General features: G+C 40.6%; 1 protein-coding gene across 3 annotated transcripts in view; it reads right to left on the bottom strand.

Moving 5' to 3' along the window:
- AGAP1 (ArfGAP with GTPase domain, ankyrin repeat and PH domain 1) overlaps positions 1-27,843 on the bottom strand; it is a 386,032-nt gene that overhangs the window by 162,866 nt on the left and 195,323 nt on the right. For all 3 annotated transcript variants that reach the window (XM_067298700.1, XM_067298699.1, XM_067298698.1), the window contains 2 exons: positions 22,517-22,672; positions 17,855-17,947 (listed from right to left, as the gene is read on the bottom strand). In XM_067298700.1, the coding sequence (XP_067154801.1) occupies positions 17,855-17,947; positions 22,517-22,672 (249 nt within the window). The remainder of the gene's footprint in view (positions 1-17,854; positions 17,948-22,516; positions 22,673-27,843) is intronic.

The raw sequence follows: 27,843 nt of genomic DNA, 5'->3' as shown, positions 1-27,843 counted from the left end.
CAGCAAAACCAGGATGAACATGCCAGCTCACACTACTGGAAAACCATGAGAGTGCCCTCCAAGCCATGAGCAGCTGGAAGGAGACGTAGCCATATAAATTCAGGAGAGTTTCATGATATGAAGAGTTTTGCTTTAGTGCAGGGTCTTTGCTGTTCGCTGACTGCCTAAGAGGCAAGAAAGCTCATATTTAACTTCATGAAGGTGACATACTTCTTTCTAGTTAGGCACCTACATAAATAACCCTAAAAAAAAGTCTATTAAGCCAACAGAAAAACAGATCTAGACATGAAGTCTCCTTTGTGGAAAAAAAAAAAAACCTACAAAACTCTTCTTTTTTTATGGCATTAAGAATGGAAGGGTAGACCAGGCTTTTAAAGTCTATCACTTTTTTCAAAATCAGAAAAATCTATTAAATTTATTCACATAAAATGCCGGTTTACGCAACAAAATTCACAACTGTTTGCTGAATGTCAACTCAGAGTGGCTTTTCTACACGAAAAAAGGGAGACGGCTCCAGAAACCTGCAGAGGCTGAAAACTGAAAGATGATGTCTATGAGGAGAGACCATCGGTAACCAGGAGGTTGGGACTGGAGGTACCACTGATTCCCCCCGTCCTCACTTAACAAGCGGAAGAGGCACATATCAATTCTCTGCTATAAATACAGTATTCCCATGACTTACAAATGGCCAGCAACGCTCACCATGCACAGGGCCGAGTCAGAAAGCACTCTGAAGAAGTTCTCTGCTACGTCATTAGCTTAACCAAAATCGACACGTCAGCCTTCAAAATGTTGAGTACCTTTCAGTGCTGGCTGGCTGAACATGCCCTGGCATTGTATCAGAAGGCGTTTGCACAGCTCATCTGCCTGACCTAGTGCTGAAAATCCATACGCTTCAGGAGACCTAACTCAAATACTCCTTCTAGAATCCCACCTGCCTATTTGTTTTTCTCAAGGCACACCAACCTTATGTATTTCTATACTTACTCAGTTCACATCCTGATAACAACTTCTTTCGCTCAGTTTGCTCACAAGGCTCAGTACGCTTTCAGCCTGGGATTTCCAATGTATCTTTCTCCCAGCAATAGTTTGGGGGTTTTAATTTGGTCATAAAACATTTTAAAAAAGATTTTGATCTCAAACTCACAATACACACCTCCATTAACTTCTGCTCTTTCATTCCGTCATATTGCTCACTTTCAGACAGTCAAATTTCTAAACAATTCAACTACTTGCACTTGGCTATTTTAATTGATTTTCCTTTCCAATATCTCCCGCACTCACAGATTTCTTAATTTTTCCCTCCCGAAATATTCACACAGGAGAAGAGAACATGAGATGTTAATCTAGCCACTTGATTTGTAGCGGTTCTCCAGTTCTCTACCCAATCATTTAAATACTGTCATTCATAATAGGGTGATATACTGTACTATAAACCGATCTGCAAATCATACGTCTTGGTATTTTTCTTTTCTGACAAAGAATCATATTAGTTATAGAGGGGAAAGAAATGAACTCGGTGCTCAGATTGTCACCTACAGAACCTCTCTGTTGTACATGTCTTACCCATTTCTGTTTTTCCAAAATGCCCACATCACTTACTTTTATTATTTCCTTATAGAGAAAATTTTACAGCCTGAAGTCCAAAAGCTTTCTCTTAGTAGTAGGCCTGAGATAATTTCCTTATTATCACGCCACATCTGTGCACAAGCGTCTTGGAGCACAGCAGCAAGGGTTTTCCTGGGGAACGCACTGCAGATTCCTACATAGTTACAGCTGCTCTGTCATAGCTTAGCCAAACTGTCTGTAATTATCCCTCTAATCTTAAAGGCAGCCACCTGATACAAGAACTCGCATCCCTCTGCCGCTAGCATACACCTGATTACCATGATGGCCAGTCCAAAATCTCTTTAGGCCAGAGACAGATGCGGCTTTAGAGCCACAGAGATGAGATTCACTCTGGCACTGCTGCGGATGCTTCCCCTAATCCATGTGTTTCTCTGATGGGCCGTGTACATCTCCCAGCTCTGCCTCCCCAGTGGCGAGCCCATCATTTCTCATGGCATTTCCTTTCCGCTGTAAGGTGGTGGCTTTTTATCCTCAAAGTATATCCACCATTTTTTGCACTCACGGCTCAAATACAAAACCTAGTCGAACTTGCAAGCATGTGCCACCTCCAGGTCTACGCGTGCAAGCCTAAGCCCCCCGCCTGCTCCGAGCGGCAAACGCCTTCCGGGCACTAAGCGTTGGTCGGGAAGTATCTTGGTGAGACGTCATAAGCACACATCAAAAGGTAAAGGAGAAATACATCCTGAACTTGGGTTAAAATGGCAACAATTTGGGCTTGAGTTCAACCCCAATCTTCCTGCCTAGTGTATTCTACCATATTGCCCTTGGTTTCACTGTTACTTCAAACAAAAATAGAAATGCATTTTTTGAAGCAGACACATAAGACTGGCATAAGACAGCATCCAGTGTTTCATCAAAAATTTGCTACCACTAGCAAATGTGAAAGAACCAAAAAAAAAAAAAAAACCCAAGTCTAGCATGCAACTTCCTAGGACAGAATACAATTCCTTGGTTGATACTAACTGACTTGCATCTTTACAAGTCACATCTCATTTTATTTTTGTCACCAACTCCAGTCATCATCCCCTGTGTGATTACTTCTCTCTCTCTCCGGGCATTTCAGCTTTATAACACAGATTATCAATTTGATTGCTATTTGTTTGCCTCCACTTTCAATGCTATCATTAACAATAGCGTTGAATGGAAATGGACCTAATGCTAAAAAAGCACTAGCCTACTTCCATCCAGCTCAAACTGTGTTTTATCTAGTTTTATCTTTTGTTTACGATCCTGTAGACAGGTTTTAAGCCACATGACAGTTTTTAGCCAAATGAATGTGAATTAATTTCCAGTTAAGATTTGGTAAGGCAGTATCAAAATGGTTCACTGAAATCCAAATATTTTACATCTGCTGTGTTTGTTTCATGCGCTAAATTTGAAATTCTATCAAAAGAAAGCAATCACGTTTGGCTGGCAAATCAAGCTTGTTTATTCTATATAAACCTCTCCATCTATTCCTCATGGTTATATTAAACTATGCAGGAACACTAAATCCTGCCACTGTGTTTGTATTTCTTTAGGCTTCTCCCTAATACTAACTACAAAGCTCATTTCAAGCTTTACAGCTCTGGGACAACTGTAAAAGAATTATATCCATATAATCTCATGATAGCACTCAACTCAAATTCATTATAAAGTGAATGATCCTTTATATTAAATAGAACTTTCTGTTATCTGTTTGTGTTTTTTTTTTTAAACTCATGCAAAATAAACTAAGGTTTTTTTTTTTAATTGCACTACTGAATTATTCCATTTAAATTCAAAAATATTTAAGCGCCAACATCTGGCCTGTCTGCTGAGACTGCTCTACAGATATATTGCTAATTAGCGCAGTCAGAAGGTTTTTGAAGAATAGAAGTGAGATCAGAGAAAACAGTACTTTAACGGAAGCGCAGCGACTTCCACTGTTTGTATTTCAGAAGATCGATCAAAGCAGTTCTACTCACTGCAGTACATACACTTCATAGACACCCCTACCCACCAAAAAAGAGCAATATTCCTTCCTCATCCCCGTTACTATTTCTAATTTGCTATTGTTACTTTGGTTTTGGAGTCACATACAATTACCACGAAATTAAAAAGGTAGCAGAAGAATTACGGAAATATTTATAATGCCCAAAGTTTGCCTCATTCAAAAAAATTAGGCTAAAGGGCTTTAAATGCGTGCTGTTCAGTTTACTCTTTTGATTGCTTTACCACTATGTAAATCAATTTGTTAATGTTCCTTACAAAATGCATGAGCCAGTTATACTGACAAACACACAAAGCTCATTCGTAATTAGCAGTTAATTAGTAAGAAGGAACAGATGCTGTTAGAGTTTCAGCAGGCGAACAGGTTCTGTAAACAATGCTTATAAATCTAAATGAATTTATTAACCACAATGCAACTGTCAACATTTTGCTGGCAACCATACAAATATGGTGGAATCCCCAAAACATCCTTTACACCGTATTAATAATCATTGTGTCAAGCAAAGTCTATCAGGCAGTCCTGCTCGCTGTCATACGCGTTCTGCTTCATCTTGTGACGTCACTCCTCCACCCTAATTCCTCACTTACGTCCGCAGAAGAGCTCCGGCGACCAAACTTTGAGCAGATATATCCCTACTCACCTCTCGTGCACAGCGTCCCCTCCAAACGAAGGGATAGCTGCAGAAGAGGAATGTTTCTTTTGCACCGATATCTTGGATGAGCTTCCACGAACTAAGACTCAACGTAGGACACGCATGGCTTTGAAAGAAAAACTCAGTCCTGAAAGGCTTTGCTGCAATTCTTTCTTTACGACCGTTACGTCTCAAGGAGGGATCACGACTATGAAGGCATCTCCAGATCTCATCCGCTAAAAATGACTGACGGTCAATTATTTCCATTCAACATTTATAAAACTGCACACTCAATATGCCACTGAGTGATTCCGCAGTTCTTTTTAATTATCTGAGTAGATATAGATGGCTCCAAAAAAAAAAAAAAAGCCTCTTGTAAGCATTTTCTAGACGCAACATGGAGAAAACTATTGCAGCAGTATCTCTAGACAGCCGTCTTAGTCAACGGCTTTTGGCTGGGGGCCGGTCCTTAGCCTAAGGGCAACAGTGAAGATACCTTAGTGACCTCACGACTGTCAATCTCAGCATGTCACGTGGAGATGCCATCTTGATATATTGCACAATTTCAGCACTGGAAAATTCTAATAAATTTTTTAAAGTCATATTATGGCCTGTTTTATTGATGTTCTCTTTTATACCTCCATTGCTTTCAATCCTTCCCTCCTCCTCTCCCCCAAATTATTCTGATGCCTCTTCGCCATGTTCTGTGCTTCCTTTAAAAGCGCTGCAGATTTGGCAATACACTGGCACACTGAAGAGGACCAGAATACCCCAAAGGGATGAAATTCTCCTGAGCTTCCCCGGAGAGAGGACTTTGTTCTCCTCCTGCAGGCTCCAGTCCTGCCTGCTGCCCCATCGTAGGCATGCAAAGCACCTAAACTTGGGAGAACCCCTCCTCTGATGGCATCAGTCACTGGGCAAAACACGAGGATGTTCATGGTAGAGCCTCAAAGACCAAATCCTCTCTCCCCTGAGCCTGACTCACCTACTTGTTTGTCCCTTGTTTTATGAACCTCTTGCAGCATTGGGAAACAGGTCCTTAACTGGTTTATCCTAAAACCTGGTCCTTTTATCCAGAGTCAGTATTTTTTTGTGTGTTATTTTTGAATAAAGGACAAACTCTGGCCTCACCATTTCTACAGAGGCAGGCAGGTTTCCTGGCTCTCTCCTCCTCCCTATTTCCAAACTGTTTGCCCAGTCTCTCAAAGGATGCTTAACCTGATCAAGACTCTATCCCAAGTAAAGGCTGAAATATCTGCTTTTGAATCCTAATAATGTGCAAGAGCTACAATCACGCCTGATCTGTCAGCTGGAGGACCATTAGCTACTCCTCAAACCCCGTAATTTTTCCCTATCTTGTTAAAGGAAAAAATAAGAATGTTACATTTGGATGGGAAGAAGGTCAGCATCTGCAACTGGTGGCCATAAGCAACCTGTGAGCTCTTACAGCTTTAAGTTGAACATCACGACATGAAGAAAACAAAAATTTCCATCGTTTTTTCCTTAAATTGTTTGATACTTGCTATTCCTCCCATCTTTGTCTTAAACGGCAGAACATTCTCCTCCTGTTCATTTTCAAGGTGTTGTCATACAGACAAATGGAATACTATTTTTGAAATTGTGCCCAAGTAAGCAAAAAAAAACCCTAATAAAATTTAAATACATTTATTTATCAAGTAAAATTTAGTACAATTTATAATGCTACATTTCCTCTCACATGCATTGTACCAGAAACACAAATTATTATGCTGAGAAGAGTTATGAGCAAGCCACCCTGAAGTTAAACTGGTAAATTCGGTTTGTGACTACCACAAATCACCTACTTGTTTCAGCTGTGAGAATCAAAGAGGTTTCTACTAGCTTCATCAACAGTTGCAATTTCTTAGGGCCATAGTCACATGCAACTAAAACTTACTGAGAGAAAGCAAATTTTTCTGAAAAATGTATTGGTAATACCTTCTTTATAGCTCCTTGTAAGTTTGAAAGCAATAGGCACATCGATGTAGACTAGTGTTGCTTCAATTTTTGGAAAAAAATATTACAGCAAGGCATATCATCTCAAAAGTCTACCAAACAAACATCAATTGGAAAGGGATGAAATAATTTTGACAACTTGATTTTATATATTTCTGTAGAGCAGCTCCCCGCTGCTCACCTTGGTCTTTGGGATTACAATAGGCTGATTTTTGCAAGCATTTAAAGCTAACATAAGGGCAATTTATACAATACGAGACACAATACTCAATGTTTCAGGGACTCAAAACAGTAGTAAGAGACCAATTGAGAGAAATGGGGGAGAAGCTCAATCCTTGTACACTAAATACCCCAATTCCAGCTTTCTCCTGTGACCCTGGAACATCTCCAGAAGGTAAAACAGGGAAACCCAGAAAGCAAGAGGAAGCAGAGGGCTAGTGGGGATGGACCGCTTGAGGGATGAGGGAGAAATGGGAATTGTCCCTATTAGAGGGCTGAGCAGATTTTTGCTTCAGCAGAGCCTTTTTTGGCTAAGGGCCAGAAGAGGCCAATTCCCTCTTACGGAGGGGTACAAACCTTAGCCTGGGGCAGGGAAAGGTTTAAGGGTGGTAGCTCTGCTGGGCATCCAACCCAGCGCTGTACCAGAACAACTCACACATGTTCACTGAGAAGAGAACAGCAAGATGTGAAAATAGCAGGTCTTGGCCTTAATAGCAGAACACAAATCTCTGCCTGCCTCCAACTTAACAAGACCAATCAGAAGAAAAAAAATACTTATAAATAACAGAAACTTTGTTCTAAAAGAAGCATGTGCAGTTTTGCTAGGGTTTTTTTCCTTTCCTTCCCCTGAATGAGGAAAAACCTCATCCCTCCCTCTGCATCCTAACAGTTAAGGCTATTTACATCTGCTGGTGCATTTGGCTTGTTCCACTGCTTGGAATCAGAGTTCTACATTAAAGCAAGCTTCCTGAAATCACAGGAGATTCCCATTAAATCCACGAAAGTGGAAGAAACTTTTTAATGTTACTTCATTTCAAATACTTGCTCATCTTAGGACAGTATCTGAAAATCACCAACAGTTAAAAAAAAAAAAAGGCACACACACACAAAAACACAAAAAAATTAGCATTCACAATCAAATAAAACATTATTCCAGGCAGGTACGTGTAGCTATAGCCATTCCTCTGATGTAAGGGCACATTTGATCTAATTGGAAAAAATATTTCGAGTGCACTGGGAATAGTCACTGTTAACTGAATGCAACAACAAAAAAGGAAAAAAGAGCATGCAGACCCGAGGGAATTACCAAATCAATTAACAACTAATTCAGGAACTAATTTCTGTATTGCCTCTTAGCACAAAACTGTATCTTTAATTTCTCCTGCAATAAGCATCACCATGATAGTCCTAACACACTCTGACGCTTTAAATGAGTTTACAAGTATCTCTTTTTGATTGGCTATATAACATTATTTCTTCACAGTTCAATGCAACCATAGCCAAGTGCTCTGAAATATTTAATTATACTGGTAGCTACCAGTTAACAATTTGCAGAACCACAGCGAGTACAAAACATTTTAAAAGTAGTAATCAACTAATTAAAAAACACAGCAAAATGTGTGTGCTCTGATTATAAACAATTGCAGAGGAATTACACAGAAGATTTCAGCACTAAGAGGATTTCGCTAAAAAGCACACCCTCGTATTTGTACGAGCATATCCAGATCCTGATTACTGTGATTAGACAGTAGTGTGACAGAAGAAATTACACCTTCCACTAGATATAAATGAATAAAACAATGTCATTTGCCAGTTCCTTGTTAGCTGCAGCACTGCAGACTTTTGGAAAGCCACTCTCCAGAGGAACCAATACGGCATCGCAGACAACTATTTAGAGGCCGATGTGCGCAACGGCGTCTCAGCTCTCAGATTTATTGGCCAAGTCAGCTCAACCTGTCCCTTACAGGTGGATTGACCCGATGCTGGATCCCCGGCCACGTGACTCGATGGAGTCGATGCAGAAGGATGGCAGCCAGCTTGGAAGACGTGGCAGCAAAAGTAAGACTTGCCCATAAATACTCTTTCTTCCACAGTTTGCAAAAATTAGAGAGATTTGTGGAAGAGGAGCCAGGATCCCTAAAGGTGGAACAAAAATTCGCATCGAGAAAGAGAAGTGGACCAGAAAAAACACTGCTGAGAAAAGAGCTGCAATAAAAAAAAAAAAAAAGCAGATATGGGAGTACCAATACAAGTTAGGGCATTTATTAAAACAAGCAGCAGCACGGTTTTCTGCAGCAAGGAAGAGCTGGGAAAAAATTTCCATCCAATCGGATTATTTGAACTAGGAAACAGTCCCATCAAGATATAAGTCCTGTTTATAGGTCTATCTTCTACTGGCATTTACTTGTCCATGATCTCCTATTATTGCACCCACATTAACACTAAAAATTTGCAGGAAGTACCTGCATGAAGAAGCCAAATCTCTCAGTTATTTTCCCAGTTCCTTTTATATCAAAGCAGCCGAGGGGAAGCAGTTTTATTCCTAATCCTAAACTCTTTTGCTCAAAGTGCCTAATTAAACAGCACAGAAAATGCAGGTAAGCCATACACCCCAGATGATTGCAGAGTGATGCATGATATTGATATTTGCCTCCTGAATCCTATTTAAAGGCCAGCAAAATTTCAGGCAGAAATTCCATCCATTGCTAAGAACATGCAGACTCAAGTCTGCTTTCATTTATCTTCTGATTAACTGAAAAACAATTCTTTACGGTGTGTACAAACCTGCTAATTCTGAACCCTGTGCTCAGTTTCTTAAACCGCATCCATCCAAAACTGCAGTGACACACCAGTTCATTTAGGTGATATTTTCTTGACATCTGTGCAGTATACAAGAGTTCACTGACCACTAAAGACTAATACTCTCAAAAATACTCTCAAAATGCAGTGGCTAATATCTTTTTTTCCTTCCCCAAAGAGATATAAACCATGACACAAGAATTAACCTCTACAGTAAAAGTCTAAGAAATGGGCACCTCTACATTTTTTTTGAGGATAAGTGTATCTGAGGATACAGTTTTCTAGATACAACTATGCTCTCCTTTATTTAAACTTTAACCATCTAAAGTTTTAAGCCTTGCACAAATCATATACTTGCTTAAAATATCCTGCTGTACAGCCAGCAGAGACTCCAAGGAACACTTGAAAGTTAAGGAAGAAAGAAATGTTTAACTGTCTGGCAACAACACGTGTTGTCTTGCTCTTGACCCAGCTCTAAGAGAAGGTACTAAGTCTGTTTAATACACCGCAACAAATGAACAGCAATTGCAAAAATGCCCATTTCGTAGCAGTGCCTGAGAATCAGAAGTAACCTTAAGCTCAGCTAAGCGAAGAGAAGGAGAAGTTTCCACTGCCCTTCGCATGAATAAATAAGAACTAAAGCAATAGGAGTTTGGGGAACTCCTTTGGAGTACAGCAAAGAGCAGAAGACGCATAGTGACAGTTTGGGTCTCTGTAAATGAAGCAGGAACTGCTGGACCCAAGCTCAGCAGGTGACATTCGTTCAGAAAGTCACATTACACAAGACACATACTTGTATGATTAGGGCAAGTAAATCCTAGAGTTTCATGGGTCCTCCAGAAGTTTTCCATTGCCCTTGTTTTGAAATGTGCTTGGTCATTACCTATATTAGTCATTTTTAACTCAAAACATAACTTGATTTTATACACACACAGAAGGGAGAAATAGTAGGCTGAGCCTTAGCGCTCAGCACCGGGTCCCTGTTAACACTCTAGCCGGAACGTCCTGAATCAGTCCCGATCCTGTCAGACCAGTTTTATGGCCTGTCAAGTTGGATGAATTAAGCAAGAGTAGATGCTCAGATGGGTGCTTATTTGTTCCCTCTTGTGGTAGCCTCAAAGTAAACATTTACATTCAGGAAACCTACTGCAAAAAGCATTTGCTGTTGATGACGACGGTGGGTCTCAGCTCTGACACTTGCCCGCAGCGTTACGGTGCTCTTCTGCTGGTGAGAAGGACTAAGGAAATCGGTTTGACAGACTACATGCAGCTCACAATTTCTTTTCAAAACCTTTTTCAAAGATCCTACCATTGACCCTTGCTGAAACGCTCTAACAGCCGTGTAGACAAGCTCTTGCTATTTTATAGGAAAACATATTGCAGATTCGATGTTACTTTCTGGTTCGAAGAAAGGGACCACGACTACACAAAATTGTTATTCCGTACGGGAGTCTTACACGCGTAACTGCATGCATAAATGTGCCAGCTGGAGTTAAAAATTAAAAAAGGAAAATGAGGTTAGGAAGAGGAAAAGAAACTAGTTAAGAAGAGGCAGCACAGGTCGGACTGACCCGTGAACCGAAGAGAGGAGGGACAGGAGGCCGAGAGGCACAGAACGGCAGACAGACACAAGGTCAGAGAAATAACATGGGGCAAAATCCGTGAAAAGCTCCAAAAGCGAAGCTTTAAACACCTCTTTCTTAATCTAAGTCAAACAGCAAAGAAGGTGATAGAGAATAGATAATTATAACCCCACTCATTTTGGCTAAATCGTTTTAAAAAAGCCAATTCCTGAAATTTAGCGATCAGAAACTAAGGGAGAAATGCAGAAGGTATTGAGTAAGCCTCAAAACACTGAAGGAAAAAAAAGTTTCATGATCTAAGAAGATCCCACCCCACCTAACGCAACTTAGACCCCTCACCCTCCATAGCAAGGCTGTAGAGCAGGAGTCGGGCCAAGCTGATGGAGACAGGCTGCTTGCGGTGACCAGAAAAGTTTCTCCCCAGACCCATACCAAGAGCAAATGCTAGACCTAAGTCCCACAAAGCCGACGTTATAAGCAAGCTACATTTAATCCTCTAATTTTTGTTAGTTGCTGTGTTTGAGTTGCTTCTTCAGTTTCTTTTTTAACTCTAGCTGGTGCATTTGTGGGCGCAGTTATACATATAAAAACATATGCATTAAAAGAATTCACTAGCAAAAACTTGAATTAAAAAAAAAGCTCCTTGCTTTGGCTTTTTCGGTACGCCTTAAATATAGCACAGAATTTTCCCTGAATAGGAAACCTTTTGGACAAACTGCTTCTGTTGCATTCTTCTACGATTACGGCACTTGGAAAGGGACTGAAAACTGACAATTCAATGGCCAGACTTAAAACAAAAAAGTCAGAGAGTTCTCAGAAGGACCCAAATTGATAGTTTTTTTTTTTTTTTTTAATTTTGCTGATGAGGAAATATAAGCCACAGCACAACTTTTCAAATTTTTTGGAAGTTACGCAACTGAAGTGACATTTTTCACGCAAAGAGGTTAGACTTCTACTGAAAACGCTTCTGAAATGATTTTTTTTGGCCAAGTTTATCGCCACCTTCTTTTATAAAATTCAGACGTACATTCTGAAGTTTCAATTTAGTTTGCACCCGTCTTAAGACGGCAACATGTGCATGCAGGATACAGATTCTTTGTGAAAATCAAATCAGTGTTTCAGCTACACAGTTCTGCCGTCTGTTCTTAGACATTACCTAAAAAATATTTGTCTTTCTAAATTCAGAGTAAAAGAGACAAAATAGCAAATCTCAAGCTGGTAGGCAAAGAAGGTCGTTTGAAATATCACCTAAAAGCTTTCGGAGTAAAGCCTGAATGAGATACTCAGCCTTCTCCATTAATATAGCCATTTGCAAACCGGTAGAAGTGAATGGATTCTGAAGTTCACCTTTGCAAGTCATGGACGGCAAATTTTTCACCACGTCGTCAGCACAATATTAAGTGCTAGAAAATTTATTTTTGAGCCACACTTGAAGTCTGCTATTCCTAGACGACGCACCCAGCAACTGTGCAGGAATTTGGGGGCACCAGATGCATAGCCTTCCCCAGCGTAAGCAAAGGCTTCAGGTATCTCAACATCTATTTTGACCAAAGCTCCAGCATTACAATTTTGGGTAAAAGAACAGTCAAGGTTACATAGTTCAGCTGTATAATAATATGAGCATCTGCGATTAAGCGCAAATGCCAAATACAAGAATCTCTGAAAGCAGAAAGTCAAGGCCAGCTCTTACGTATTTATTTACACTCTAATCTGGGGGGGGGGAAGGAGGGGGAAAAAAAAAAAAAAAAAAAGAAAGCGCACACAGCTGCCATCCCAAAAAACAGACCTCCCATCTGCCACCCACGATTTGCATGTCACCTTCTCCAGGCTCATTTGTACTTCATTAACTGCCATTGACTTAACAAGATTTATGCAAATGACACCATAGGAGCTCGCTAACTCCCACTGCAATCAAGTGATTATGTATGTACAATTCTCCACAGCAATGAAAAATTAATACATGACAAGCCCACTCACCGCTGAGCCGAGCTCCTTGCTTTTATTTTTCTTGTTGTGATTTTTTTTTTCTTTTTATTGGAATATGCCCTACTGATAAAGATTCAGCAAGACTGCAGAAAACAAAAGTGATCTTTCCAAAGCATTGCAACAAAACACATGGTTGAAAGCGCGTCACCCTGAAACGTACAGCCTAATACGTACTTCAAAATAATTCACTCGGGCAGCCAGGGAATGAGTCTTCGTTTTTGGAAGAAATGGTTTTGAACAGAAGCTATCGCAGCTCATTCACCCCAACTTTGCTTCAACTGTAGCGTTGGAAAAACTAAGACGACAGCATGAATATTTCTGGTGCAAGCGCTTCTTTCTCAGAAATACAGAACTTTTTATGGATTTTAACTTTGGACCGGTATTGTTCTGGACACTTTGGGACTCCGTTTGATCAAAAGAGGGAATTAAAACAGCATATGATGAGCAAGGTTGCAGAAAAAAACAATTAGGGTGAAAACCAGTCATTCTGGAGTTAGATTGCAACACGTAAATGAAGTAAAAGTGAGGAATCTCTGCACAGTCTCTTATAAAACCTCCCCAAAGTTGAAAGACATTAAACATACAATCTTAGCATTTTAGGATGTCATTTTTTTCTTTTTGGAAAATTATGGCATTCACAATTACCAAAAGACACTGAAAGCCCAGAGTTTTGAGGCATGCTGACACACCTGAATAGCAAGGGGAAAGCTAGCTTCTCATTTTATAGTGGATTTTTTTTTTTACTTTCCTGAGAAACTGGACTTCTCGAAATTTCACTCACCTTGGAGGGTTTTGGCAAAAGTTAGCACAGATGTGTTAAAAACATACTTAGTTGGCATTGCTTGCGTGCTGGGTTTCTGCTGGGAACAAGAAGGTTGTTCAGGACAGCTTTAAAATGGCTTCGGCTAATAAAACTGTGTTTAGCACTGTAGTGAAAAGTGATTTTTAACATTTAGAAAGGAGAGGAAAATAAGATTAACCCTTTCAAACCAGAGCGTGTCAAGTTAAGGAAAAAGCCATGAAGGAGCAAGGTATTTCTTTACAAGGACAGGAGTCCATTAACAAGTTCCCTGAGCCTATTTCCCCGAAACTATCCAGAATTTGGGGAGAGAAAACAGGAATCAAGGAGTGGGGTACGATTCAGTTTCTCTTGACCAAAAGACCCACTGAACGCCTGAGCAGACAGCTCTCCAGGACACGTTACGATCGCTTCTGCACTGCTGATGCAACTCTCAGTCTAAACCGGCTTAGGCCAAAGTCTCCGCTGCAAAACCGATGGCCTAACTCTACTAGCCGTAGGGGTGGTATTTGTGTCAGAGAAAGGCTGTAGTACAGAATTATAAATTATAAGGGGGAAAAAAATCCTCTACCAGTTTAAACCACCCATAAACAAATAGAATTTTAAATATACACACAAAAAACCCCACTTTGATGCAATACAGCACCACAGCTACACTGGTTTGAGAGCAGCAATACAGACCTGATCTATGAAAACTACGTCGCTGATGAGGAGTCGAGGTCCATCGGTCATCTCATCGTGCTTTCCAGGCTTCCTAGAAAGCTGATTTTTTGAACATTTTTCCTCCTTTTTTGAACCTTGCTCCCTCCCCACCACAAAAACATACCCGACTCGTATCAACCCTGCCTTCCCTCTTAGCGTGCCCTCTAGCACCGGAGAAGATCTCACATGCTGTCGTCAAAAAAGGACATTTCCAATCTCCAATAAACAGTTTTTGACATTGAGAAATACCGTTTCTGATTTTTGGCAGACTTCAGGGGGGATAAGAGTCACCTATGGACAGCAGGAATACACTGGATACCCAAACCACTGGTTTCAACATCTGGATGGTAAGACTTCTTTTTTTCTTATTAGATTGTTTTTTAATTATCTTTTGCAAGTAGCATTTGGAGTAAAGTGAACCGAGGACCCCAAATTCACCGTATTAGAGTTTCAACCCTAACTTTGCTATGGCTGTTTTTTCCCTCCCGCCCTGGGAAATCTGCTAATAAGCTCCACTGCACAACCAGCACCACTGACGCACTGATCTGCATCTACGAGCTTTGGATTTATGCAAGAAAAGCTCTTTTTGCCTTGCGCCAGCAGCACAGCCTGGCCAACAGTTCTTAAAAAGCATCACCGCGATGCACATAGCCTAAGAACCTACAAAGAATCAAAGGAAGTACCGACAACAGATATTAAAAAGGCCAAGTCACTACATGCTTTAAAAGATGTCCCGAAGGCATAGTAAAAGAGGATGTGCATGAAGCCGGCAAAGGCATTACACTCCTCAGCGGCTTAGAGAACGACCCTGCAGACACAGGACCTTTCCCAGCCCTGGAGGTTACTCTCGGTTCCAGCGTGGGCGAGAGCAGCAAGGTGACTTTTGGGCTAATAGGAGGACAAGCATTGGAAAACGGGGCTGAAAAGCTAAGGAGGAGAAAAAAAAAAAATCTTTAAACAATATCATGAGATAGCTCTTCCACAGCAAGACTGTGGATGCTGCAATCTGCACCGAATTTCCTGAGAATGGATTTCTCTTTCTGGTAGTCAACTAGCTTTGCCCCGCTCAATGTTCAGGAACCTTTTCCCGTGGTGCAAGATGGGTGCCAGCTTGAAACAACACAGCTGGTAATCAAAGACCACTTCAAACTAGTTTATATTTTTACACTGTAGAGAAACATTCTCAGTAGGAATGCACGCTGCATTTCCATTTGCAATTAAATGTTTCCAGTTAAAAAAAATAGAACATAAACGTTGCTTCCATTTTATCACAGGAAAAATAACTAAAGTAGGTGAGCAGGTCAAAGCAGCAGTCAACTGAAAACATGCTTAAAAAAAACAAGAGGAGGAACATCTAAGCATAAATATCTCTCTTCCCCCTCGTTTCTTAAGCAAAGAGTTATAGGAGAATTACATTCACTACTATAAACTAGGGTATTTTGCAAACCATAAGCTTCTTGCAGACCTGTGGATAATATCATGTTCCCTTCCATCTCCTTCTTAGCATTCAGTAATGCCCAGAAAAAGAAAAAAAAAGAAAAAAAAGTAGCTTCACCACATCCAACACGCATTTACCCTGGGCCAGAAGCCCTAAATACGTTATTGGCTTTTGTCTATTTTATGAAGCATCTTTTCTCAATCGAACACAGTACTTTTTCTACTGCATCTTTTCTTCTTTCAACTGCTAGATGATGACAGTCTTCTGATCTTTACTGAAAGCTATCTATAAACTAAAAAAAACCAAAACCCTATGAGCTCCAAAATTCATTCTCCTAATGCACAAGTATGGTGCAAAACGCTACTGATAGCAGCAGTCCTACAACACTGCAGGCCACTTGACCTCCCCTCTTCCAGCTCCCCAATGAGTAGAATAAAGCTGCCAACTAAAGACCTTCTCAAATAGTTTTTGAGGATTGCTCATACTTGGCAGAAGGAAATTTCCACAACTGGGATGAATAATAGAAGTACACATTCCTGAAAGACCGATCTTACTCAACAGGACAGACGGACGTATACTATATATATTTTGCAGTATGCAAAGTAGGGGATGGAAGGAGAATTTTTCAACGTAGCAATTCGGGATGACTGTAGGGGGTATTTTATTTCAACCTGGCAGCACACATTTACGCTTAGGAAAGGTATTGCAAGACAGGCTTTCTACAGGTGCATTTTTAATCAAATTCATTCCACACAACAGAATTGTAGAAGAGAGCAGTACATATGCTTCGAATCAATGCCGAAAAGTTTATTCCTCATTTTTTCCACTTGCGTTTGCAGTCACAGGCACTTCTGTTTACTCCTCTCCAAAAAAAAAAAAAAAAAAAAAAAATTCTAGCCAGTCTAATCCACCCATACCATCCGAAAGCTGGAGAAAAAACTGCAGCTTGTTTTGACAGCCTGGAGTCTCGTCCCCTGAACACAGCGCCAAACGCAGTGCTTAGCTGGGTTCAAACTGCTCTTCCGAATCACAGTGGGTTTGATTAAAATTTATCTACTACCGATTCACAGAGACGACGGCAGTTTTGCTCTCTGATGGTGGAAAAAAAAAGTCTTTTTATGAGCCTTTTAAGAAAATCACTACACGGAATTAAGAGTTCAAAGTCATCTCTCCCCACCTCTGATCTCCCTCCTCCCTAGAAAAACAAACAAACAAAAAACCCCAACCCCAAAACAGGAGAACCAGGGCTACCTGACAAGAGGAGGCAGGTACCAAGGAAAGACCGAGAAGCAACCAAGGAAGTGGCAAGCGACCCACCGGAAGGTAGGAAAGCGGCCAAAAAAAAAAAACTTGAACCACTTATGCAGGAAGAAAACAAGCTCCTTTTGCCCGGCATTTATGCCAGCTACAGCAGAGCAGCTCACAGGCAAGTACGCGCTTGCAAACACTGTCATAGAGACTATTTGCGAAGCATCCCATACAAATGCTCAGCCCAATTCAGTGTAATTGAATTTGAAAAAGCAAATCATCTCGTTCGCCCAGACGCTTTGCGTCGGATCCCAGCATTGCTTTTGCCTTACAAAGGAGCGCTCGCAGCAACAATTTAGCAGCCAGCTTCCGGGCTAATGAAAGTGCATCGCGGCTAGCAAAACAGACCAAAACAAATCCTCGAAATCCGAGGCCTGTTGTGTAATGAGGAAGTTTAATTAAGGCCACACATTACAGCTGTAAATGTGCTCTTATATAATAAGGTCTAAATGAAACTGAACCTAATCAAAGTTACAATTCCTTCATTAGCAAATTACAAACAAGAGCGCACAGCTGACACACCGGCTATGATTATCACAACTAATTGCCTCGTTGTTGCAAACCAGCCTGAAACTGTGTTCAGATGTCCGTCTGCGATAGCAAATTAGGGCCGCATCAGGCTATTTCTGCCATCACAAGGGGCTCTTGTACAGCGATCTGATTTACCCCTGTCGACTGGCAGCGACCGGCCCAATCAAAGCGCTCTCTACAAAGGCAGGCTTTGAAGCCAGCGCAGCCTAGAAACGCGCTCCATATGCAGGCCGGCAGACTGCACTTCATTAGGCCTGTTGTCACATTTTCCCTCTTCTTATTCTAATGATCCTATTTTAATACACATAGGAACCTCTCCTAATTGATGTCAAGTGAGTGACTTCCACATTCATCACCAGAGCACATCAAACAAATCCTGGCGCACAGGCCCAGCACCAGCGCGCTGAAGGCCCGAGGTGGGGCTCCAACTATGCAAAGCAAAAAAAAGATATATATATACATATAAAAAAATATAATATAATATCTATCTATTTCGGCATACCTGTTTAATTGGGATTGCACGACCGCTTCCAATGCTATCTGTTCTGCTCTCCAGGACCTTCTTCTCTTTGTCTGGGTCGCTCCCTTTCCGAGACTGCAGAGCAAGAAGAAAGTTTGCATGCCGTTAAATATGGCAGTTCACGTAGAGGATGCTATTTTTTTTTTTCACTCCCCCCATAGCAATTAAAAAGAAGTATTTTGATACAGTAATATAGATCTAGCAGGGATGGGAGGAATCTATGGAAGTACACAAGTATCCCAAAATTTGAATTCTAAAACACCATCTCTGACCTTTCGCCACCTGCTTGTTTAAAATGGCATTTAGTTTTAAGGAGTTACAATTTCACTGTCCAAAGACCCAACAGATCAGAGCGCACGTTTCTGAAGTCTCTCACAGCGGGTCCAAAGAACCACCCGCTTCTCATTAAGGAAACCCCATACATACCTGTATATACTCAGTTATGGCCTGTCTCACATCAAATGTGATTTGATGATGCTGTCTTGATTATATTGATTTTAACTGATTTTTTTTTTTTTTTTTTTTTTTGGTTAAAACACTACTTTCGGATGACTAGAAAGTTTGAACTTCAAGAACTGGGGAGTGACTGATGCTGAAGGAAAGTTATCTGAATGCAATGAAAAAAACAGCATAAGGAAAATGGAATCAATGTTTAAAAACTCAATTGCCTCCACCTGGCATTCTCCAAAGCGGGAACTGCCTTCGGAGCAGGGGCTCACAGGGCTTCCTTCGCGGCCTTATAAAGTTATATAGGAATTTGATGTTTAGATTATGGTCCGTTATTGTGAAAGAACGCACGAGTGTAATGATGTTGACAGATTTATTTTATTATGAGAAAAAGATCCGGGAGTCATCCTCCTTAATAACTGAACTGACAAGCGACAACTTCACTCCATTACTTCTCAATAGGAACATTACTCGCACAATATTGAAAACGGGGAAAGGTTTTCACGTGCTTTCCCAATCCCCGATGATATATGAAACGAATACGTTTGCGACATCCAGCGCCACAACGCAAAGCCAATGAAAACCGGAGCAACGCCAGACACCGCTTTCAATTTTCAGCTTGAAGAGATGTTTGCAAGACGCTGAAATTAGGAGCAAAATTCAAATCACGGCTCCGTACAGCCGCTTTCCAGATTATACCGTTCGGCAGCCAAAGGGATGGACGGAATAAAATCGCCCAGAGCAGTTGCCTTAGGAGGCGAGGGGAGGAAAAGGGGAGGGAAAAAACCCCGCGGAGGAAGACTTCACGTAACACCATTCTAAGCAACACATTTACCCAGCGGGGACCCCGCGCTTTTCCCGGCTCTGCCGGGAGTAGGCTCCTATCACTAGTTACTATGGTTAGGGGCAATGGAATGACATGCCAGGGAATTAAACAAAGAATAAATGAAAGCGAGCAAAACAAGTGGGAGGGATGAAATCCAGCGTTCGAGATAACTATTGTTCCTCTTCCTTCAAGACAGATTTCTGAATCTGAAAGTGCCACTTCCCAATAATAAAACGCAAAACAAAGCTACAATAGGGCGAAGCGGCTGTAAGTGACAGATTTTAAAGAAACTCAATGAAGGTAGCCAACTCCTTGGGAGGGAAGTTGTCAACTTGAATGTTTCTTTCTATTTGACTTTTTTTTTTTTTTTAAGAAAGGATCCCGCCTCTGAAAAGCAAACTAAATATCTGTGAGCTGATTTTAAAAAGTCACATGTTCCCTTCCATAAAAGTAACTGCATCAGGAAATAACACATTGCACATAGAAAGGAAATAACTACATACAAAACGTCAAGTGCTGAGAGCACAGAAACCTAGCTAGGTAAATTGTTATAGCTGCTTGCAATCGCAGAATACACACATTTTTCAAGGGGAGAATTGTATCAGGCTCTGCTGTTTATCAAAACAAATTGCAGACAACAGCACCTTTCTATAGGGGAACATGAGAGTTTGGGCAGGACCAGACCCCAGTACCAACACGTCAGACAACCCAAAGCTAAGAATACTTAACCTCTAATAACAGATCCCGAGATAGGAGATATGGAGATAGCGGGGTCATTTGAACAAAACAAAAGTCATTCTTGCAATTTTAAAATCATGTAAGATAGATAATATTGAATGTAAGATAGGAGATGCATCTTACTGTACCAGAAGTTCATCCACCCTATATGTAACTGGATAAGTAGTTACAGTTAGTTCTTTACTGAAGTTTACCTGATTTGCATCTTAAATTCTCATCTCTGCTATACACTATTATTTAGTTCTTCCTGTTAATACCAGGCATAAAAGACAGGATATTCACCCTTCTGCTTTATTTGTTGATTTATTTTACCACCTAAGTAGAAAGTCAGCCATTGCAACAATTGCTTGACAGAAAATATTCATAGCCAGTGAAATCATAAAGATCAGATACTGCATATAATGCACTTAAACATTAACATTGTTAAAGTTCCCAACCCTATTTCAACTCAAACACTGTGATAGATTTAAGACAATTACATCTATTTGCTACTTAACCCAATTTTCTTCCAAAACTAGAAGACCTTCATGGAGGAAACTAAACACATCCCCTATTCTAGGGAGCAAGGATCAATTTGCAATCAAACAGAAATTTAGGCGATAGATGCAAACAACAGTTGAGGAAATGAGCAGAGCAAAAAACCCCAGAGCTACACAAGAAAAATATTTTCAACTTCTATCTCTGTTCCTAACTACATGTAACCAGAAGTACAGGTCATCTATTCGTTCAGCTGCATAATTCCAGGTTACAACCTGGCTGACACGGCACGAGATCTCTGTTACAGCAAAGTCAGTGCTAAACACTTCAGCACATGCGTTACACGGTAAGTTATTAAGCAACGTTCAACATGCCCAGATCTTAACAGACAACATTAATTCATAAAAGCCAATAATTTTTTTCTTTATAGCCACAGCACTTATTTTTCGCCCCCATTTGTCCCCAGATATTAGCTGTGAAGACAACTGTCAACATTTTCTCATATTAGCACATTCGGTTCTCACGCTAAGCTATTAAATATTGCAAACCAGAGCTTTAGTCTATCCTTTTCGAACCTTTTCCTCGGTTGCGGACGTGTACCTTTCTCTTCCTTCGCTTTCTCAGATTTGCACCTACTCAAATTTAAAGCATCCCCAGTTTTCCAAATGTCAACTACATCTAAACAGCCCTCATCACATCTTACTTAAGACAAGAAACGGTTGGCAAATGCTTTTGATGGAAGCGGTAGCAGTTCTCGATTCTGACTATTTCCAAATTTATTACTCTGCTTTCAGTTTCTAGGATGACACTGACATCTAGTGGAGTTAATAACCCACGAGTATTCCCAAACAGGGACAAGTATTCCCATAAATAGGGGGGAAAAAAAATCCACACAACTGCTACGAAACGTCAGTGCCAAATCCTGACAAGTTTTCAGATACCACTCACTTTTGCTTATTTTGGTGCTAAAAATTAAAGACAAACATATTATTTTGATTACTTTGTAGGAGTTTTACGAGCCGTAAGTTTTATCAAAATATCATTCACAAGGTGGGCAGACGAGACATGATCTGTGAAACTCTGTACTGTCACTCAAACTCTAAAATCATGATGAACTTATTTATTTGCTAAGGCCTAGAGATCAAGTTTTCTTTAGGTTACAAGGAAACGGTCTCCCTAGTTTTGTAAAGGGTTTCCTGAATACAACCAAGGAGTGAGCTACCTCTGGGAAGTGGACATCACATCATCTTTGGAGCACAAAATATAATTTTTCTTATGACGATAGAGGAGATGCAGCTTTCTACACGTGACTGACGTAGCTACGGCTGCCAAAGAATGCACAGGCAAGCCCAAAGGAATTCTATGTTTGTTTTAAGCATGTTAAAATAGTGTCAAAAAACTGCTTAGGACATCACAGCTGTACACACAATACCATCACAAAGCTTTTGGGAAAGCTGCTAAAATAAGGAAATCATCACTCAAGGCTTTATTCAGGTTTGCCAAACTGTGTGTGCATAACCTGTCATGGAAGGGACCGGTCAAGCTATTTAATGTGTTTTCTTGTTTCTCAGTGAAGCCAAAACCAGATGGTTTGGGAGGAAACAAGTCACTTAACATCCATCACATCTTTTAGCCTTGGAAGAGAAAAGTGAACTGACACTGTAGAGTAATAAAACTAGCAAGTGGCTACATTTTCCAGTACTACATAGAATTTCCCCGGCAAACACTGACTGAGATCTCCCTATAAACACCAGATACTTCATTAAAGAAGCTCAGGGCAGCCGTATTCTTTAGTATAAGGTCCAGTTTGGGGAGCAGAAGCCCAGCTTTCTCGTTGCTCGCTGGAAGAGGGAAGGCTGCCGAAGCAGAGAACCTAGACAGACCTGTGAATTCAGGTCAAATGCTCCAGAATTCAACCACGAATTCATTTGTTTCACTGAAATTCACAGTAAGAAAACTGTATTTAGTTTCTGTTCAAGTCCTCAAACAGAAGAGCCCCACGGTAATTCTAAGATGTTTTCGTTTTCAAACCTACAGATCCATCTCAACACTTTTGTTTGGATTAGACCAGCTCAACTTAGCAGGGAGGAAGCTCAGTCCTTCATCACCGAGTACTACTTAAAATACAGCAACATTGTCTTCCTTGGCTCACTCACCGTGAAAAGGTTGGATCGGCGCTTGGACTGTTTACGGACAGGTGTTGGTGTGTTGGCAGTGGGAGGAACATCAATCCGTAGCTCCTTCTGGCTGGTGCTTGGAGTTGATGGGACAGAGGAGGAATAATCACTTAAACTCCCTCCTCCATTACTGGTCTGCAAGGATTAAAGTTAGTTTTAAACAGTGATACACTGCTTTCAAGAAATTACAATCCACAGCTGTATCTTATTTAGTCTTGATATCTAAGATTAGCAACCTCAGCTCAGGCAAACAGCAGGCCTACCCTACTGCCACTTTTCCACGTTTCCTTTCCAAGCCTTTGAAATATATATTTTTTCCTGCCATTATTTTTGGAAAAAAAACTAGATATTTATGTTTATATGGCAGGCACATTTTCATTCTACACAATATAACCTTAATGGGATAAACAGAATTTCATCTGTTTTATTAGCAGAGTAGGCAAAACATTGTGAAAAGGCTGTAAATTATATTTTTCCATTTCAAAATTGGTACACCAAGTTCTGCCTCAACCTTAAGAAAAAATATCTACTGCTATGTAACTCTATAGCTGGACTTAATCCTTGTCTAGAGACATCAATTCACAGAGAGCTAATCAAGAAAATGAAAATAGTTCAATGCTGTAATACAGCTACTATAATGATAGCTAGTTCCTAACAAATTTACTGAAGGCATGAAAACCACCGACAGAGGAATACAAAACTTTAAAGGAAGACATTTTAATTCAAAGAAAGCAGCCAAAAATTTAAAGTTACATCAAACTCTCATAAGGAGCAAATTATAATCACCGAGTAAATGTACAAAACAATTAATGAAACGATGCAACAACTGACTAACAGCAGGAAAGAGAGGGTATCTGACAGAAAGGACCAAAAGGTGACTAACATCATAAAAGCTTAACTTTGTTTTATAATAGATAACATAAATGAGTATTAAAAAAACTTCATTTAAAAAAGATGTGGAAATAGCTTAGAAAAAAAGTACAGCTTTTTCCCTATCAAATACAGTACATCCTTTGAGGGGGATGTATTTGGTGGTTGAGGACCGAGGTGGGGCAAGGATGGAGAGCTCTGTATGCTTTTGTAGAAAATCACAGCAGGAGAGCAGCAGCATGCAAAGGTTTTCAACAACAACTCACAGGTATCGTATGAGGGGGAAAATAAAGGTCTGTGATGCCCCCAAGAGGGTGAAGGAGAACATCTTGGAAATGGTCAAGCTTCCTAACAGAAGCAAGGAGGAGGAGAAGACAGGGTATTCTCAGGATGTCTGAAGAGAAGTTGCTTAGAAGGAAAAGAAGGAGCTTCTACAAAGCTCCTACACTGGTGGCTGATTTTATACATGCGTGAAGCTGCCATAGGAAGGAGGCACTCCTGCTGGAAGGCATCAGCAGGCACTTCTCACATAAACCTTTGAGGCCAGTGTAAGCACCAGGGTCAAGTCACTAGCAGAGCTGACCTGTCAGATGAAACCTCCAAAAGGGGAGCCAAGTAGGAGACAATCCTTCTTCACATCATCTAGTTGAATTTACTTTCTGGGATTTCAACTCCTCTTCTGACTCTTCCAGCCTTTCCAAATTTGCCTCTTTTTTTTTCTCCTTCTTCTTCATTTTATTCAAGAAAGGGAGGGTAAAAAGAGAGGTGTGAGACAAGGAGCCCATGTTTGAGCTGAAAGGCCAATCAATGCTGATAGAAATCCAGTAACACGAAAGCCACTGTCTCTCCATAAATAACAAGACGTTCATCTCATTTCTGGATGACAGGTTAGAACTTACAATACACCAAGTGAAATTTTTGGTGGACAAAGTTTTCCCCTTTTCCCTCCTTAAACAGCAAAAAGAGACAATAAAATTTCATCCTCTCCTCGTTCTGACCGAGTTGGAGAAGAGTGGCTTGTCAGAAAGCCAGAGGTAACGGTCCTGGAACGAACAGAGGATCTTGACAGAGCTCTTCTACATTTTCAAGTGCACAGAGCAAGTAGCAAGCAGAGTTTGGAGCTGGCCCAAGAGCATAAGACAAAGGAGATGAAAGAACGAGAGCCGTAATGACCATTTTTAGTATTCTACCAGAGAACAGTAACAGGAGTGAGAAACGAGCAGGACTGCTTGGGAACAAATGACCTTAATTTACCCTGCATTCGTTTTCCCTCTCTCTATGGCACCTTGCTGAGATACCAAGTAATGCACTAAACATGTAAGATAGTAAATGACCAGCGTGAAGACAGACACTGAACCTATGGAAATTAGATATTATCTCTCCCAAGAAATGTAGAAAAGACTCTTACATTAAAACAAACAAATCCCCCAAAACACCACAAGAAAAAAGAGCATATGTAACCACGACACTGTTAAAGCACTCACCAAAAATCTACCAAAGTTCAAACAGCCAAAGACTTTGAAAACCAGTACACAAAGCACTCGACATCGCAAAGATGAGGAGGGTAGTATGGGAGCCTTAAAACATGGCTGACAAAAGAAGCTCTAGGAAGAGGGTGGCTGGAAACTCAACAGCTGTAAAATAGCATTTAGAGAGGGAGAGAGAGGATGCTGGGAGAAGTAACTAGTGTCAAGGAACAGCTTTCAGATTAGAGTGAAGACCTACTGCCCGCTTTGGCAAGAAGGAACCCAGTTGGGGCAGGGGGGAAATGGGGGACAGGAACATCCAGAGAAAGCAAGCAAGCTTGGAGGAAGGAGCTGAAAATATTTAAGATTAAATCCACGCAGTTGCAAGGCTCATCCACAGGAGGAAAAAAAGATGGTAATGGGATGAATATGCTCGAGAAAAGAAGAAAGATCATACAGGTTTATTTAAAAAAGGGCAGGAAAAACACAAGAAGAAAGGATTCAAATGTAAACTGGTAACAGGATTTGAGCCACAAGCGGTTGCAAAACAAAAGGATGCAGCTATGTTCCATTTCACAATATTGACTGGCCTCCCAAGTCTGCATCTCTTTGCATGCATCTCTTTCTGTTAACTAAAAATAGATAATGGATTAATACCTCAAGTGCTCATTTCCCAGACAGAGCGTATAAATTAATCCCTCAAATTTTACCTTTTAAATCTTTTGGCAACTTACAGCATCATCTTATACTTATTGTGCTGACATACTGTCTCCCAAATTTTAAGTGATTTATTTTCCAGGAGTAACTCCTAAAGGGAAATATATATACCTACATGTATTTATCGATGTTAAAGAGATGAAACTCAACACAGAAGGTCGGGCACTCTAATCCCCAAAGACAGACCCTTGTATGGAAGAAGTCCTGCAGGCAATGCCTCCTCTTCACACGTACCTAGCCTCACTGGATTTCTGACCTTGTAAATAAAATTACAAAGTGGTTTCAAAATAAGCCACATGAAATCCACTGTTGGGGGGGGGAAAAAAATCTATTTCAATAAAAGACTTAAAAGTGGAAAGCTTCAAGGCTTCCACAAAACAAAAGGATGGCTACCAATACTTAAAAAGCTCCGACTCCTATTCGGGGTGCCAATACTTATAGCAAACACATAAAACCATGTGGCTACTCTGAAGTGCCTGGATAAAGAGAATGGGTTTGACCAGAATGAGCTCTGACATGACTTTCAAGCTGTAGCCTGCACAGACAGTAGCAATGAAAAATGCAACCAGACAAGTACTTGGAAACCATATTCCCAGTAACATCTGAACCTAACGCACCGCTAACAGAAACAAAAGGCTGAGCCGTCTTCGTCAGGCTGTTTGTTTGCACCGGATAAAAATCTAGGGACCCTGCCATATTAAGATTGCAGAAAGCAGTTTCCCTGCAATCAGTATGCAAGCGTTTAATAACAAGTTCACTGAAGTGAAGTATGGAATTTAGGACACATGGCAATAGCTATAATTCACAGAACTGAACATTTGTCCAAAGCCATAAAAATCAAGTCGGTGAATCCGAAGAACAACCTTCCTTACAGCACATGTAACCCAACACGTAACAAATGCAAACTCAATTGCTGACTGCCGACAAACTGGTCAAGTTTGTGGCAGTCAAAACCAATCAAACAAGTGCCCTAATACACATAAGGATATTACGCAGCTTCACATTACCTCTTCCATCAAGTTTTTACACTGAGCTGCCCTCAAGAAATGAACATATCTGAGATGCCAGCATAAAGGGCCATTTCTGTGAATGGCTGCTCTTGCCAGAAGCACGGCAAAGGGGACAGAAATCAGTCAGATGAATCCAGGTAGGGTAACCGTTAGCCTCAGCAGAACCACTTGTACAGACGCATCCCTGTTTGGCTTTCTAGGGTGACAGGATTTTTTGACCTTCAGGCAGCATGTCCATTCCCAAACATGCTAAAAGACTCCTGGACATACACAGCCTTTTTTTTTCTCCTGCTAGGGAGCTAGACGACCTGATGGTCACTGACCTTCAACACACTGTTACAGAAAACTCTGAAAGTCTTTCATTTGAGGGATATATTGATTTCTAATACGTAGCTGGTGTGAATCGCCAGTATTCCATTTACAAAAATGTGTACCTGTAGCATCTACGCAGGCTTGTATCTGTTGCCACACAGACTGACACTGTAAAAAATTCAAGGTCATGGCAACAAGCACATATTTAGCTGAATATGGTCACCAAGAATAGCACAGGCGAAGCTATCATTCTGATATAACTTGACCAAATAGGTCTGTTCAGTACAGTTACCTCCAAGACAGATACTGCCAATATGAAGCACCAAAGTCCTAAAACCCTTAATGACATTCCTGTCAATACCTGATAAAAACCAAAACTTTTTGCACAATTTCCTCAATTTTGTGCTGAAAAAGAAGGATTGAAGCAAGTCAAATCCCACACTTTAACCAAAGCTCTTATGTATTTCTGCTTTCACTGGTAAGTGAATCAGTATTTGCTAGGGGCATGTTCCTGGCTAGTCAGTTATACAAAGAAGGCAAAACATTCACTTTGTGTCTTATATAAATCATCCGGTACAGCCAAATACTTCATAAAGCATACATGGAACAAATGTCAGGCCAAAACACTAAATGACAGCATAGAAGGAATAAAGTTAAAATTCTTCTTCTTGACAAGTATCCCAGTATGGACGGTCTCTTTTTCTGCTCTCTAGAAACAACAGGATATCCTCCAGAAAAATCATCTCTAACCATCGCTTGAGGAGGAATGAATGCAAGGTCTTGCATCTAAAAGAGAGAAAAGATATCCAGAACTTCAGGGAGTCTGGAAACAGTTGGAATAAACTAAGCCTTGATCAAAAGCACGGATTTCAAATTGTATGACAAGATGCCTTCGGTTTCTGCACCTTCTGTTCTTGGAGTGAGGAAGGAA

Source organism: Apteryx mantelli, chromosome 6, assembly GCF_036417845.1.
Source record: "Apteryx mantelli isolate bAptMan1 chromosome 6, bAptMan1.hap1, whole genome shotgun sequence".
NCBI classification, from domain to species: Eukaryota; Metazoa; Chordata; class Aves; order Apterygiformes; family Apterygidae; genus Apteryx; species Apteryx mantelli.
This window is presented reverse-complemented; position numbering and strand designations above follow the sequence as displayed.